Consider the following 15,446-nt stretch of genomic DNA (forward strand, 5'->3'; position numbering starts at 1 on the left):
GACTGGCCTAGGGGAAACTTTTAGAGGGGGTTTTAATTATATTTTAATTTGACCAAATTCAAATATTTCCTTTTAACTAATTTTTAAACTTGTAGTGTTATTTTTGTATTTTTACCTGATTGTCAGCCGCCCTGAGTCCGCAAGGAGAAGGGCGGGATATAAATTTAAATAAATAAATAAATAAATAAATAAATAAATAGGGAAGACTGAGACCTATTCACTTTGGATTACTTATTTAGAAATGTAATGTACCTGCACAGTTCACTCTGTTGAAAAGTGGAAAGTGCATGACAGTTGGACCACCATTGCCCCTGAAGATGTAACAGTCTTCAGGGTTTTCTTTATTCTTGTCTAAATTTACGGCATCAATTTCAGGAAAGGGAAGATTGTTTTCCTTGCAGTATGGACTTGCTTTCTTGATAGTCTGTGGGAAGAGAAGAAGAAGGAAAAGTTATACTTAATAAAATCAATTCGAACTGCAGGACTCTATACTACTGATGAGATGTCTACACTGAGAGGGATTGTATCTATGCAAAAAAGAATGAGTCTGCCATGAATCAGTTATAGTAAGATACTAAACAATCTAGTCCAAGTAAAATAGACCAAGAGAAAAAATTGATATCTGAACTGGATTGGCGGTTTTTTTTTTTTTTTTTTTAATTTTTAAAACAGTGCAGCAGCCAGTGGTGGGACTCAGCTGGTTCTCACCAGTTCGACAGAACCGGTAGCTAATTTTTTGTTGCCCAGGCCCAGAACGGATTTCCGGAAGCAGCATCCACACAGAGAACTGGTTGTTCACATATTTGAATCCCACCACTGGCAGCAGCTTGTATGATTTAAGAATGAAAGAGAGTGAGACAAGAAGGAGGACACACAACAGAAAATATGAAGGAAAAGTACTAAGAATAGTATCTTTGGCTAAGGCCCGTGACAGGGAGTGCAGTGATGAATAAAGCTCCAATTTTGGCTTCCCATATTTTCCCATTTTATCTGATCATCGATTAATTTTGACATTATGTTAGGATTTTTTACCTGTTTTCATAGGTATTTCTCTTAATATATTTTTGAATAAAAATTACTAATGTTTAAGAAAGAAACAAATTTATGTCAGAATGTACTGAGTATGTATAACCAGGTGAGGTATTCTGAAGTGATTAAAATATCTGAGCTGAAATAATAACAGAATCATATATTGACCATACTGGTTGGGCTTTCATGGCACACTGAGTTGCAAGTTAGCAGGTCACATTGCAGTTTAGTATGCAATGGAAAGTTAACTATTATGAAGTGCTGCTTCCTAATAAGAAATCTTGATCTCTGGTTACGGTAGTCCATAAGAACACAAATTGGTTTGTTTCACAATTTTTGTATACCAGCCCAAACTTAGAATTCTGGATTGTACACCCTACCACACCACACCACACTATAAATCAAAGTCTTATTGGAATAAATGTCTTCAGGGCCTTGCTGGCATGAGATTTGGAGCCAACTATACTTCTGGGGAGACCATATTCCAGAGACTATTATTGAGAAGGCCTGACATCTTGTCCATGTCCCTGCACCTTCCAGGCAGCCAAAAGCCTATTGGAATTGATTATAATGATCTAAAAGAGATGTAATTGTACAATAGCGGGTTTTACCAGCTAACCTCTACCAGTTTCCACACCAGCTGCCTCTTGTAAATTGTCTTCACAAGCGGCATCATGTATTTACTTGCAATAGTTCAATCATAATAAATTTTTCCATTGTAGTCCAATTAAATACACACAAAAGGTAGACTGACCAGCCTCTATGCTCTCCCCCAAATATCTTTTTTTTTTGCACAACCCAAAAAGCAGCATGTCAGTTTTTTAGACCCTTTCTCACTGACCTCAAATTTGAGAATAAGACTAATTTAATTGTTAAACAGTTAAGCTAAAATGCATTAAAATATGTACACAATTTCTCACCTACTTTCATTACTGCGAGCAATTCATCAGTGCAACAATATGCTATTATAGGATCCCATAAATAGGATCTGTTCCAGTTTCCTTTGTTCCAATAACAGCAGAATATGTGTATGTATTTTCTTAGAACTATATTCTTTATACCTGATGAAGTATATGATGATCCTCAAAAGTTTATGTCAAGATAAATTGTGCAGATATTCAGGAGATTTATTTTTTGTTTTTTCTATGAAAAGACTAAATGCAGATAGCTTTCTTTGTTTATTAATCTATTTTTAAATCTAGAGCTAGATCTATTAATCTATTTTTGCAATTTATTTTTATGTGATTTGTTGCATTTCTGTTTTGTATTTACATTTTAAATACATTTTGAATGTATTTTTCAGCTGTCATGACATTTTGAAAAGTATGGATTTGGATATGGTAAAGAAGTCCTTTCTACCAATAGGGATGGAATTCATACATTAGATAAATTTGTGCAAAACGGAGAGCTTAATTGATGTCTCTTCTGGGATATGCAGAACTTTGAGAGGGTGATTCATTTCATTGATCATTCAAGTGAACTTCTGCTTTAAAATAACTCTTGGAAACAAATATGTGGCCTGCTTTTAATTAGCAAGAGAGAGCAGATAGCTGCAAACTGCACTGATGATGTGACCTAGTTTGGGTAATGAAACATCTGCCAGAAAACGAGCAAGCTCGGGGAGTACCAGGGACCCTCAGAGCAGATATGTCTTGTCTCTCAATAACATAGGCATGATATATGTATTCAAAGGATCTTAAATTGGAATGAGCACTCAAAGAAGGATGGTTCCATCCTTTTCTATCAAGAAGCACTGGACTTTTACAAGGAAACAATTTATGAAACTGATTTGCCTCAGGGTGAAAGTTACTATGACTAACTCCTAAAATGTGTCATTAAATTTCAACTTGAACAATGTAGTTAGTATCTCAAAGTAAATATACTTATTATAAAAAGAATATAAAATACCAACATGAAAAACCTACCTCAAAACAATCTCCTTCACTAAAATCAAAAGACAGAATGAGATCCACTTTTCTTTCTGGACGCAAGATAAGGGGGTAAGCAGAATTTATGACTATGCCAGCATCTGCCAACTGAATATCTGTCTTATCAGTCAAAGTTTTGTCCTTCAGCTCATCTAAGGGCAGAGAACGAAATATTTTCTTTATCGTTTATCCATAGAGATCACTTTGAATATTCAGTTACATGATAAAAATCTAATCTGGAACCATGAAAATGGCTCATTCTCCCATATATCTAAAATCTTAGCTCTGATAAGCATTATCCTTTCCTCTCTTGGGTACAAAATAAAATAATTCAAAATGATTGAGAAGTTATTGTAATATTATTCTAGCGTTATACTTACATTAACAATCACTTCTAAATATATTGTACCAAATCCCATGAAATGTCTACAATGAACTTTTTCTGGTTTAAGCACATAAAATTAGCTCTTTTAGATAATTCCAGATACTTATCTAATCCAATTCAGTGATTAGGAAGCACATAAATGAAGATTTACCCTATTGCTACTCCTTAGAAACTGACTTTTTAAGTACATCTTTGCTGATGGCAGTAGAACACAGTTATCCAGTAGCCATTTTGTTAAAATTACTTCTTTTAACTGGTTCATACTTTGGATGTCAGGGAACTACTGTATTAGTTGGCATTTTAAACATGTTCTTCAAATATTAGGTTGCCAGTAATTTGGTGTAGTTAAGATGCTAGGCCTAGAAACCAAAGGACTGTGAGTTCTGGTCCCTTCTTAGGCATTAAAACTGACTGACTCTGGGCTAATCACTTTCTCTCAGCGCAAACCAGGTTTGTTTAGTGGAGGGGGGAAAGAGGAGGAAGGAGCATCATCACCTTGAATTATTAATAAAGTAATAAAGGTGGTGTGAAAAGCAAATAAATAAATAAATAAATAAATAAATATGCTAGATAACATTTAATTTTGCTTTGCTTGCTGAGAAAAGTAAACATATATATTCACCTCACAATTATCTCAATAGTTTAAAGCATCTAGACATTCTTGCTTGATTTTGGAAAGTAATCAGATTTAAGCATGTTTAGTATTTGGATGTGAACCACATGGAAATTACTAGGTAATTTCTTAGGTAGGAAAGCCATTTCTGTAACCCTGCCAAGAAAACTGTATGGGTGTAATTAATAGGATTTAATTTTAACTTAAGGATGTATTTGTCATTTTTTTTCTTATCATAAAAGATTGTCGCAACTGAAGAGAAATAAATTTAAAAGCATATGCATTCATAATAATTTAAGTTATTCTTACTGCATTTGTAAGCATAGTTAGAGATGTTTCCCCATTTCCATTCACAGATACAAGTAAAAGTTTTTTTTATAAATCCCAAGATACCAAATATATCTGCAAAATAATAACAATAATATTAATAATATTACAAAACAATATCCATTCATTTAAATATTTTTCCATTTAGTACTTATTTTCCATATACACGATCACAATTTTCTAGGGAACCTATGACAAACAGACTTGCTATTGCGGCTTCGTCACAAATAGCTAGCCTGAAACCTTGTTTAAAAATGTAAAAATCAAAATTTTGTAAATACTTTGTATATAAAAGAAAGATGAAAGTATTATTCTTTGACACATGTTTCAAAGCTTAAACCACAGTCCTAGTCTAGAAAATGCTATTACACTCCATAATTTTCTCATCCCATAAATTTGTCAACTTGATGGTTAAAGATGAAGCTATTTATCATCTACCGAGAATATTAATGATGAGCTCACCATGTATATAATGTGGTATGAGGCACGTCCAACTTAACTCCTGCATAGTAATCTTCTCTGTATTCGCTTCCAGTTCATTTATGACTAACAGAAGAAGTATGAAATCAGAGCAATAAGTGTTTTAATGAACAGCTTTTAATATTATAAACATTAGTTGTGATGGCTAGTTCTGAAATTCTGGTAGTAAATTAACACTGAGGGTGCTGTAACTTTTTCTGACATAAAGGCCGCAGAAAACGTAGTTTGTTATTTTTGAGGTCAAAAGTGCCCCCAAAAGAAATAAAGGTAAGCATACAATCTGACCTAATTTAATGTATATTTCAACTGAATTTTAATTGATTACAGATAATATGACTACACACCAGTGAAATATATAATACATTTCCTTATCTATCTGCACTATAAAATTCAATTTAATAAAAAATATCAATAGTCATTTTAGGGCTATACATATTTAGCAAATGGAAAGATAAAACCTGTTTCAATAATTCATTTACCACAGCAGAATAAAACTGCAAATAGTCATTAGAGGCTGCAGTTATGTTTTATGAATTTTCTTTTAACAGCTGAATGTGGCAAGGTCATGACAATGGCAGTAGCTGCACTGGCTGCCGGTGGCTTTCCGGGTGCGCTTCAAGGTGTTGGTTATCACCTTCAAAGCGCTCCATGGCATTGGACCTGGATATCTCCGAGACCGCCTTCTGCCGCAGATTACCTCCCATCGGCCGGTACGCTCCCACAGAGTGGGTCTCCTCAGGGTGCCGTCAGCCAGACAGTGCCGGCTGGCGACTCTCAGGGGGAGGGCCTTCTCGGTGGGAGCTCCCACCCTCTGGAACGAACTACCCCCAGAGATCCGGGTGATCCCAGATCTCCCTTCCTTCCGCCGCGCTCTTAAGACATGGCTATTTCAACAAGCAGGACTGGCCTAAGGGGAATTTTTAGCGGGGTTTTAAAAACAATTTTAAATTAAAAATGGCCAAATCTAATATTTTGTTTTAATTCTGTTTTTAATGATAGTTTTGGGGTATTTTTGTATCTGTTTTTATCAGGCTGTCAGCCGCCCTGAGTCCGCAAGGAGAAGGGCGGGGTAAAAATTTAATTAAATAAATAAAAATAAATAAATAATAAACATTTAAAAGAAAAATTGGCCTATCTGAGATGACAGTGTTCTGATTTTTTTCTTCCTTTTCTTTAAACTTTGTTTATGGATTCCAGTAGTTCAATTATAGGAGTTCTAGAGCAGCGGTTCTCAACCTGTGGGTTGTGACCCCTTTGGGGGTCGAATGACCCTTTTACAGGGGTCGCCTAAGACCATCGGAAAACACATATTTCCGATGGTCTTAGGAACCGAGACACCACTCCACATCTGTCTCCGCACGGCTTCGAGCGGGGGGCCGTTGCAGTGCCGGATTCGTTTCCGTTGAGCATCTCCTAAGGGAGGCTGCGCTGCTTTGCGGCCCTTTCCGCGGAGGAGGCTGAACCAAGCTCTGCCGGCGCTGTTGCCCTCTTGGCTCTCTCTTTCTCTCTCTCCCCCTCTCCCCGCCTGGGTGCTTCTCCAACCAGGTTGGGCGGAGCCGGCGGAGCGGCCTTCCTGCCCCCCTCCACGGCCAGCTGGAGCCGGGCAGGCCGGCGACCTTCGGAAGTGAGGCGAGGACAGGCGAGGCGCGCTGAGCCCGGGCGCGGCAGGTGAGTGGGCGGCATCGGTGCACGCTTGGAGAGCCCTTAGGGTTGGGGGTCACCACAACATGAGGAACTGTATTAAAGGTTCGCGGCATTAGGAAGGTTGAGAACCACTGTTCTAGAGGAACAGTGGTCTGCAAGGGGGAAGGGCAATAAATGTGCATAGCAAGTAGCAAGATCACACAGCAGTTGTATACATGTATATATGTTGGAATGTATCTATTTATTAAAGTTCCATATATTGCTAAATAACCATGGGACTGTGCAAGGATTTGATTTGAAGATTCAAAGCAAAGGCAATTCAATCATATCATTAAGCTAGATTATTTGATATGTGCAGTGGGTGACTATAGATTGATTGGGGGGAAAATTGTACATCAAAGGGAAAATTCAAATCAAAATCATTTTGGTTAAATAAACCAAATAGACAATAGAATTAGATCTTCCCTGATCCATCCTATTCATTTTAACTCTCTTTTTTCCAGAATTTCAAAGCAGATGTAGTCTTTCAGACATAAATAAATCCTTATGAATGTATTTTCAGGACTTAAGGTGAATAGCTTACAGCTATATCTAGATACAATTTTAGAGAGTTCCAAGTTACTTTTTTTCTCACAATTTAAAACAGAGAATGAAAAATTTAAGGAAACTAATTTAAATAACAAATATCCAAATCATTGTGACAAAAAAAGCAAACAATATAAATCTTAGAACTACATTTTCATATTTCTAAATTTATTTCTAATTCATCCATGAAAATGACCATGAGGATGACATTAATGTATATATGATACTTACTTGTTGTAATTTCTTTGTGATTGATGATTCCTTTTTTTTCAGCTGTGCAAATACATAAATAATTTAAAAGAATGTCACTCAGATGAAAAGTTAATATGCAGTAAAATGATTTTGCAAGAAAACAGTTGTACCAAGGTTCTTGTAGAAAGAACCTATTCTAATGCTGTATATTTTAGGCCACCCATAAAAACTGACTGGTTGACTTTGAGCCAGTTACTCTGTAAGCCTAACTTTGCAGGGTTATTGTTGTAAAAAACATAGAAAGCAGGGGAGATAGTAGTAGTAGTAGTAGTAGTAGTAGTAGTAGTAGTAGTAGTAGTCGTCATAATTATCATCTGAATAGTGGACGTGTCAGTGCCTGGAGTCAGCAGAATAGATGAGAAAAAACTGGAGAAGATAGCAAAATACAAAGACCTACAAATAGAAATAGAACAACTGTGGCAAAGGCAAGCAAGGGTAGTACCAATAGTAATAGGTGGCTTGGGTGCACTGGAGCACAACTTGAACACCATTGGCACTGACAAATTTGCCATCAGTCAATTGCAAAAGGCAGCTTTACTCGGAATAGATTTCATCCTACAACAATAACTTTAACACCACCCAACATCCAGATCTGCCTATCCCAGGTCTTTGGTGAGGATTCGATAGGTAGACAAAAATGCCAAACCCAGTCTGAATATCTGGATGACTGTGCAATTATTATTATTAAAACAGGAAGAATTTAAGCACCATCAAACACAATGGAAGGAAGTGGTCTGTAGGAGAGTTTTAAAATATATACATTGTGAATCATATTTACCTGTAAATTCTAATTGTAAAATCTCAAACAGTTTCAAAAAATGTTTTCCACTTTCAGTTGGGTCTAGAGAATAATCGATTTCCTTTAGGCTACAACAAAAGTTGTAGGTATCACTGGGTCCTTTGTCTTTTGAATAGATTAAAGGGAAGAATAGATTAAAGCATTAAACTTACTATGCCATCAAATCTTTGGAACCTCTGCTATTCATACTTCTAAAATTGCATACCAGATTATACTTCCAAAAGTTCTTCCAAACTGAATTTACTAAATTTTATAAAACAAACTAGAACTAAGATAGATGCAGGTAGAACAATGTTAGCAGATTATTGGCTGGAGAATTCTGAGATTTGTAAATCCAACAATTGTGGAAGGGTCAAAGATATCCATGGGGGAAGTCCAAAATATTATGATGCCATCCATGATCAAAGCCTCACAGTTTTTTATATGATTATGCAATGAGCCCAACATCTTTCCTTTTGGGGATCTCCCCCCCCCCCAGGAGGCACTCCTACAAAGGGCAGTTTAATTGTTTCAATTAATGAATCAATTCACAGACAAGGATACAAAGATCTGAAAATGTATAGTAAATGGTATTGGTGTTAGTCTGTTTAACCATATTTCCTTTTCTTCTTATCACATGGATTTATTTTTTTGCTTATTATTTCTCTTCTATTACTATATAGAAAAACAACACTTCACTTTGCACTTTGCATAATGCTGCTTATCTCAAAAGAGAGGAAAAGAATAGATAGGACTATAGACATGCACATATATACTTTAATTGCCGTTGAATTTGTTTTGTTTAGTGAGGGCAGATGGATTTTGAAAATCCAGTAGGTAGTCTGATGCAAAGCTCAATCTAAAGTTAAATGAAATGGTCAAGAGACCTCTTTCACCTTTTCAACTAGATACACACATCTAATTCCACAAGAGAATTCACTACTACGTTCTTGCTGGCAGGAATTCATCTTCTAATTAGGCATCAAAAGTGGAAGCCACTACCAAAATCATGATGAACATCACAGAAATAGAACCAAAAACTAAAACCCACCATTCTTTAAGGTCAACTTACTTTCTAGGATTTCAATAATGTTTGTGATATGCTTCTTAGCATCTCCATATGTTTTAGTTGCCATAGTACATGCTTGGCTTTCCATAATATGCTGAGAGAACTGTGTTATCTCTAAAGCAACTTTACAATAGTCACAGGTACATCTGTATTCTTCAAAAACAGAATTAAATTGTTGAATCATTTTATATCTACAAAGTGAGTGCTCATTTCTTAAAATACAGTATATAAAAAAATATCTTGTCCAACCCCAACCAGATTTCAAGCTACAGTTCAGTTGCTCAGAGAATATTCCTTCCTTAACAAGTTGTCGTTTGTTTTTTAAAAAATATGATAGCCAGGTCATATTATGATTCTGAGTGAATGGCAATGGATTGTAAAAGCAGCCAGGCTATCATTTGAAGCAAGAAGAAAAGCTTTGACTCTTGCTGGAAAGAACTATTTGAAATGTCATTAGTAAATTAAGGACTATCTATATAGCCATCTTTAGTACACCTAGGCCTAGCAGCTGTATGCTTCCTTAAGTGCTTCAAGCCTAACAGGATGTTTTTACCTGTAAGGCAAAACATTTCTTGTTAAGATAATTGACATCATTTTGGAACTTTCTCTGGTGGTTGACTAGCTGGATGCGATTTTTGTACATGTGCAAAAAATCCCTTTTTCTAGCACCTTCAGGTGATGATGAAAAGTGGCGTTTGAAGAACTGAACTAAAAAAAAACCACTGAAAAAAATCCTCTATCATTTTGACTTCTACTGTCCTAACCATTTTTTTTCTCATAGTATCATAGTTTCCTAACTTAAATATTGGCCATGGCTGCTTTCTCACAAGCTGACATTTCTATTTTTGGTTCTTTAGACCAAAAAACTACTATCAATATTGCATAAAGCAAACACAGAGATTTAAATTTGATAAAAAGATCTTTTGAAGAGATCTGATGTTGTGTATTTCAGACAAGCTGGGGAACTTACCTGATGCTAGATAATGAGAAATCATCTTGTTAAAGATATCTAGAAATGTAACAGAGTTAACAGTTCAGTTTATAAATATGTCCACAACCTCTTTTAAAAAATGTTACACTTCAGAAAATAACTTTTTCTATATCAACCTATCTATTATTTAACATCATTTTAAGATTATCTGGCCATGTAAATACCTGAAAGTTATTATCTTCAAATTAAGACTTGGAAATTTCTTTTTCGATGACTTGCCAGGACTGTTTTATTTGATAGTTTTAATTTTTTAGTTAATGTTTATGTAAGTATACGTTTGTGAGCCACCTTTATTTTCTTGGCAGTTTTAATGGATTTTTTTTCAATCTATTATATTATCCATCTAGGCCAGTTCTAAAATCTTTTAATCTAACATAATTTAATTAGAGATCAAAACTCCAAGGAGCTCAGAAATATGTATCTGCTCCCTTACTTAAAAAATAATCAGCAACAATACAATTTGAAAACTGCAGTAAAATAGATTGCAGGATGGTATAAGGGAAAAGCAAGCTTAATCTATCCTACAATCCTATCCTGTTCCTATAGCACAATTACTTCTGTAAGCAGAGTGATGGAGAGCATAGCTCAGTGCTAAAGGATATACCTAAAATCAGTTCAGTACCTCATTTGCTATGACAGTTTGGAAGAAGTTTGGAAGAAATCTCTGTGTGAAATTTTGAAAAGCCACTACTAAACAGTGTGCACTAGTCAGAAGAAAACTGTGGCCTTCCAGTTGTTATTGTACCATCATGTCCAGTTGTGAAGAATGCTGTTCTGTTAGAGATATTCAAGTAGAATAGAATAGAGCTGGAAGGGATCTTGGAGATCTTCTAGTCCAGCCCCCCGCTCAAGCAGGAGAACCTATACCATCTCAGAAAAGTGACTGTCTAGCCTCTTCTTAAAAATCTCCAGTGATGGAGCACCCATGATTTCTGGAGGCAAGCTGTTCCACTGGTTAATTGTTCTCACTTTCAGGAAGTTTCTCCTTAATTCCAGGTTGCTTCTCTCTTTGCTCAGTTTCCAACCATTGTTTCTTGCCCTATCCTCTTTGGTGAATAATGTGACCCTGTCTTCTTTGTGGCAGCCCCTCAAGTACTGGAATACTGCTATCATGTCTCCCCTATTTCTTTTTTTCTTCAGATTAGCCAGACCCAAGTCCTGCAGCCATTCTTCATATGTTTTAGTCTCCAGGCCTTTGATCATCTTAGTTGCTCTTCTCTGAATTTTTTCCAAACTCTCAACATCTTTTTTGTGATATGGTGACCAAAATTGGCTGCAGTATTCCAGGTATGTTCTTACTAGAGTTTTATAAAGCAGTACTAATACTTTGCATGATCTTGATTCTATGCCTCTGTTTATACATGGATTGCATTAGCTTTTTTGGCTGCTGCTACACACTGCTGGCTCATGGTCAAGTTATCGTCCACTAAGACTCCAAGGTCCCTCTCACAGTTACATTTTTACGCCAGGTCTCACCCAGTCTGTAATTGTACCTTTGATTTTTCCTGCCTAAATGTAAAACTTTCCTTTTCTCCACATTGAAACTCATTTTGTTGAACAGGGTCTATTGTTCAAGTTTGTCAAGATCTTTTTGGATCCTGTGTTTGTCTTCTGGGATGTTGGCTACTCCTGCCAGTTTGATGTCATCTGCAAATTTGATGAGTTCCCCTTCAGTTCTCTCATCTTAGTCATTTATGAAGATATTGAAGAGTACAGTTTGCCAGCCAGCTATGGATCCATCTGGTGGTGATGTTGTCTCTTCCACCTTTTTCTAGCTTACCAAGGAGTAGGTTGTGGTCTACTTCATCAAATGCCTTTCTGTGGTCTATGTCCACAGTATTTCGCTGGCTACTGTTTATAATTTTGATTGCTTCTAGTTGTTCGCAGATCTGTTTTTTTAATTATCTTTTCCAGGATCTTCCCAGGTATTGATGTTAGACTGATTGGTCTGCAGTTTCCTGGTTCTGTTTTTTTTCCCCCTTTCTTAAAGATGGGAACCACATCAGCCCTTTTCCAATCCTCAGGTATTTTCCCAGTGCTCCAGGATTTTTGAAAGATATGGTGCAATGGTTCTGAGATAACATCTGCCAGCTCCTTCAGAACTCTGGGATGTAATCTGTTGGGTCCTGGTGATTTATATTCATCAAATCAGATAGGTATTCTCTTACCATTTTCTTGCTTATTTTAATTTTTATTTCTAGTTTGTCTTTTGCAGTGGTATTTTTTTTTTGTGTGGGTATGTTGGGCTATAGTTTCTTTTTGTATGAAGACTCATGCAAAGTATGAGTTAAGCAGCTCTTCTTTCTCCCTGTTGCCTGTATTTCAATAGACACTGCTTATCTGGGAAAACAATCTGACTTTATATGCTCTAGAGCAGGGGTACCCAGCCCCCAGTCCATGGACCAGTACCAGGCCACAGCATGCCAGCAACCAGTCCACACAAACAAGCAAAGCCTCATCTGCGGGATGCAGTGAGCACATAAAACCATGCATCCTCCGGTCTGCAGAACAATCTCTCTCCATGGAACTGGTCCCTGGTGCCCAAAAGGTTGGGGACCTTTGCCCTAGAGCAATGAGTCATTTCTTCAAGCTGCAATTCTATCCACATTCTGTTCTAAATCCTTCTGTGATCACATTTCCATATAAGAAGGCATAAGTGAGAACTTAATTTATTCACTGCATCCAATATGAAATATAAATACCTATTAAAACTTTCTTGTCTTCTTTGAAATTTGCAATAGCACTTCCCCATAATCCTGAAAGAAAAGAAACAGTTTTCTAGAAATTTAGCAAAATGTGCAAGCATATGTTACATCAGATAGTGTGCTTAAATGAAAGGCTGCATTGCATTTTCTGGATCAATGTGTGGACCATTCTTCCAAAAGCAAGACATGGCAATTGGAACACAAGTAAATATGATTCCACTCTATTTAAAATTAAACCTTATCACCAAGAAATATAGTTAATATGACTATTCTCATATTACATATTTATTTAATAATTTTGTCCCTTGGTCATATTGAAAATTTGGACATAATTTGTAGAGGTTTCAGATATTCACTTGTATGTCTCATCTGAGTTATTTGTTATTTTGATTCTTTCCATCATCTCAAAACAACTGTTTTTACTACTCTAAAAGCATTCTGGGAACCACTGATGTCAGCCTGCATTCAGAAGTATGATGCCTGGATTTCCAGACTCAAAATATACATTCTTTCATCTTATTCAAAACTGGTGTAGGTATGACTCTTATAAATAGAAGCTGCATTGAATTCCATTTATTTTGTCCAACATGTTTTATATCTATATAAAAAGTTAGTGATTGTATATGGCTATATAAGGCTACTTATAAGGATAGTTCCTTTCTTTGAAATCACAATATCTTATTTTCTTATTTTGGGTGCATCTAGCGGTGTGCAGGCAAGCATTATCATGAACCAACATCACATCAGAAGTCTGCATGCCCTGATGCTCGTTATGGATGGCTCATCTGAGCTTTTGTAACATTTCACGGTAGACTTCTGAACTGATAGTCAAACCATGCTCCATGAACTTCACTAGTAGTATTCCTTTGGCATCTTCACATTTGGTGGGATTTTCTATGGCACCACTTCCGGTATGGTGTTGGTTCACAATAATCTTGCCTGCATGTTGCTATACAGACCCAAGAACTTTTGAAGCAGTTCCATTGTGGTGTTTTTGATCACCCCCCCATAGCCCAGATTTGGCACTGGCAACTATTACTAAGGAATTTCAAACCTTATAAGACATGACAAATGCCTCAATTTGAATGGCAATTATGTCAAAAAGTAATGTAATGTTGTAGTTTTCTAATGTGTATAATAAACGTTCTGTATCTGCAAGTGTCTGTCATTGATAACCAAACACATGTTTATTTCCGAATTGTCCTTGTAAATTGCAGCCTTATTCCAACACTATTGAGCACTAGTATATTTTTTCTTGTATGCATCATTGCATTTATCCACATTTTGTTTGTGATGTTTCAACCATAGGTTTATACACTAATGCCTCCCAAAGACCCTAACACAGCTGCAAACATATCAGTAACCTTGCATAATTTATGTCTAATAGTCTGTTCAATATTCCAAACTGGACTGAAGATTCTATGTAGTCTGTGCATATTGTACATCAGTATATCTCCATCAAAAACAATGCTACCTCTTAGATAAGACATTTTCTTTTCATTCTTCTTTTCCTTCAGTTTGCCATTCTCAAACTTTGTTCCAAGGAAAGTCACATCCACAAATGCTCCAGGGTTAAAGAATCCAGCCTCATGTGGTGTAAATTCAAACCAGATATCTTTAAAAATAATTAAAAATTACAATTTGAAGATGTTGGAACTGATTGCAAAAACAGGGGATCTTTTTTAATATCCTGTTTTTGCATGAAGATTCCCTCAAAGTTTGGAGTCATTTCTTACAAGTTATCTTTCTAACAATTCATTTAGCAATCTTTCAAACCTACAATGGCATTTAAAAAAGTCAATTACAACCAGTCCTCATGCTTATGACCATCACTGCATCCCTATGATTACATGATCAAAATTTGGGCACTTGAAATCACAGGGATGTATTTACAATGATTGCAGCATCTCAGAGTGATGTGATCACTATTTGTGAGCTTCTAAGCCAGCTTCTAACAAGAAAAAGCAATAGGGGAAGCTGGGTTTGCTTAATAACAGCATGATTCCCTTAACATCTGCAGTGATTTATTTAACAACTATGGCAACAAGATTATAAAATTTGGCATATATACATATTCCAGCACTTATTGATTTCAAAGTGAAAGTTGGGATAAACATAGATAGATCTTAATGTTTACCTGAGTGGATTTCACTTGCAGCAGCATCTATTTTGGTTGAATCCACTGCTGCATAGATTGGGTAAGGCACTATCCCATTCATACAAATTTTCTGTTCATCAGACAGATGGTGATCATCCAGCTGTTGAGAAAGAAGCTTATAAGCAAATAATCCATTTAAATATCTCATGTAAATGACATGGATTTAATAGGCAGTTTGGTATATGTGAGTTCAGGGACACAGTGAGTTCTTGTCCTGCCTTAGGCACAAAGCCAGCTGGGTAATTTTGGACAGTCACTCTCTCTCAGTCCTGGGTGGGAAGCAAGAGGAAACCACTTCCAAAATCTTGCCAAGAAAGCTTCAGGGCTTGTCCAAGCAGTGACCAGGAGTCAATATTGAATTCAAGGCACATAAGCATGCTTGTGCAAGCATATTCTCTCTAAGGAAGGAAGGAAGGAAGGAAGGAAGGAAGGAAGGAAGGAAGGAAGGAAGGAAGGAAGGAAGGAAGGAAGGAAGGAAGGAAGGAAGGAAGGAAGGAAGGAA

At 36.3% G+C, this 15,446-nt stretch overlaps 1 protein-coding gene across 1 annotated transcript in view; it reads right to left on the bottom strand.

The window, feature by feature from the left end:
* The window catches only part of LOC114922215 (cytosolic phospholipase A2 gamma-like), a 24,161-nt gene that overhangs the window by 2,897 nt on the left and 5,818 nt on the right, over window positions 1-15,446 (bottom strand). Inside the window, exons 5-13 of the mRNA XM_029282997.1 lie at window positions 14,924-15,044; window positions 14,261-14,401; window positions 12,784-12,837; window positions 10,061-10,099; window positions 9,094-9,243; window positions 8,022-8,147; window positions 4,265-4,357; window positions 2,955-3,109; window positions 253-424 (exon numbers count right to left, since the gene is read on the bottom strand). Of these exons, the coding sequence (XP_029138830.1) occupies window positions 253-424; window positions 2,955-3,109; window positions 4,265-4,357; window positions 8,022-8,147; window positions 9,094-9,243; window positions 10,061-10,099; window positions 12,784-12,837; window positions 14,261-14,401; window positions 14,924-15,044 (1,051 nt within the window). The remainder of the gene's footprint in view (window positions 1-252; window positions 425-2,954; window positions 3,110-4,264; window positions 4,358-8,021; window positions 8,148-9,093; window positions 9,244-10,060; window positions 10,100-12,783; window positions 12,838-14,260; window positions 14,402-14,923; window positions 15,045-15,446) is intronic.

This window comes from Protobothrops mucrosquamatus, unplaced genomic scaffold, assembly GCF_001527695.2.
Source record: "Protobothrops mucrosquamatus isolate PMUCROS unplaced genomic scaffold, P.Mucros_1.0 scaffold7, whole genome shotgun sequence".
In the NCBI taxonomy this organism is placed as follows: domain Eukaryota; kingdom Metazoa; phylum Chordata; class Lepidosauria; order Squamata; family Viperidae; genus Protobothrops; species Protobothrops mucrosquamatus.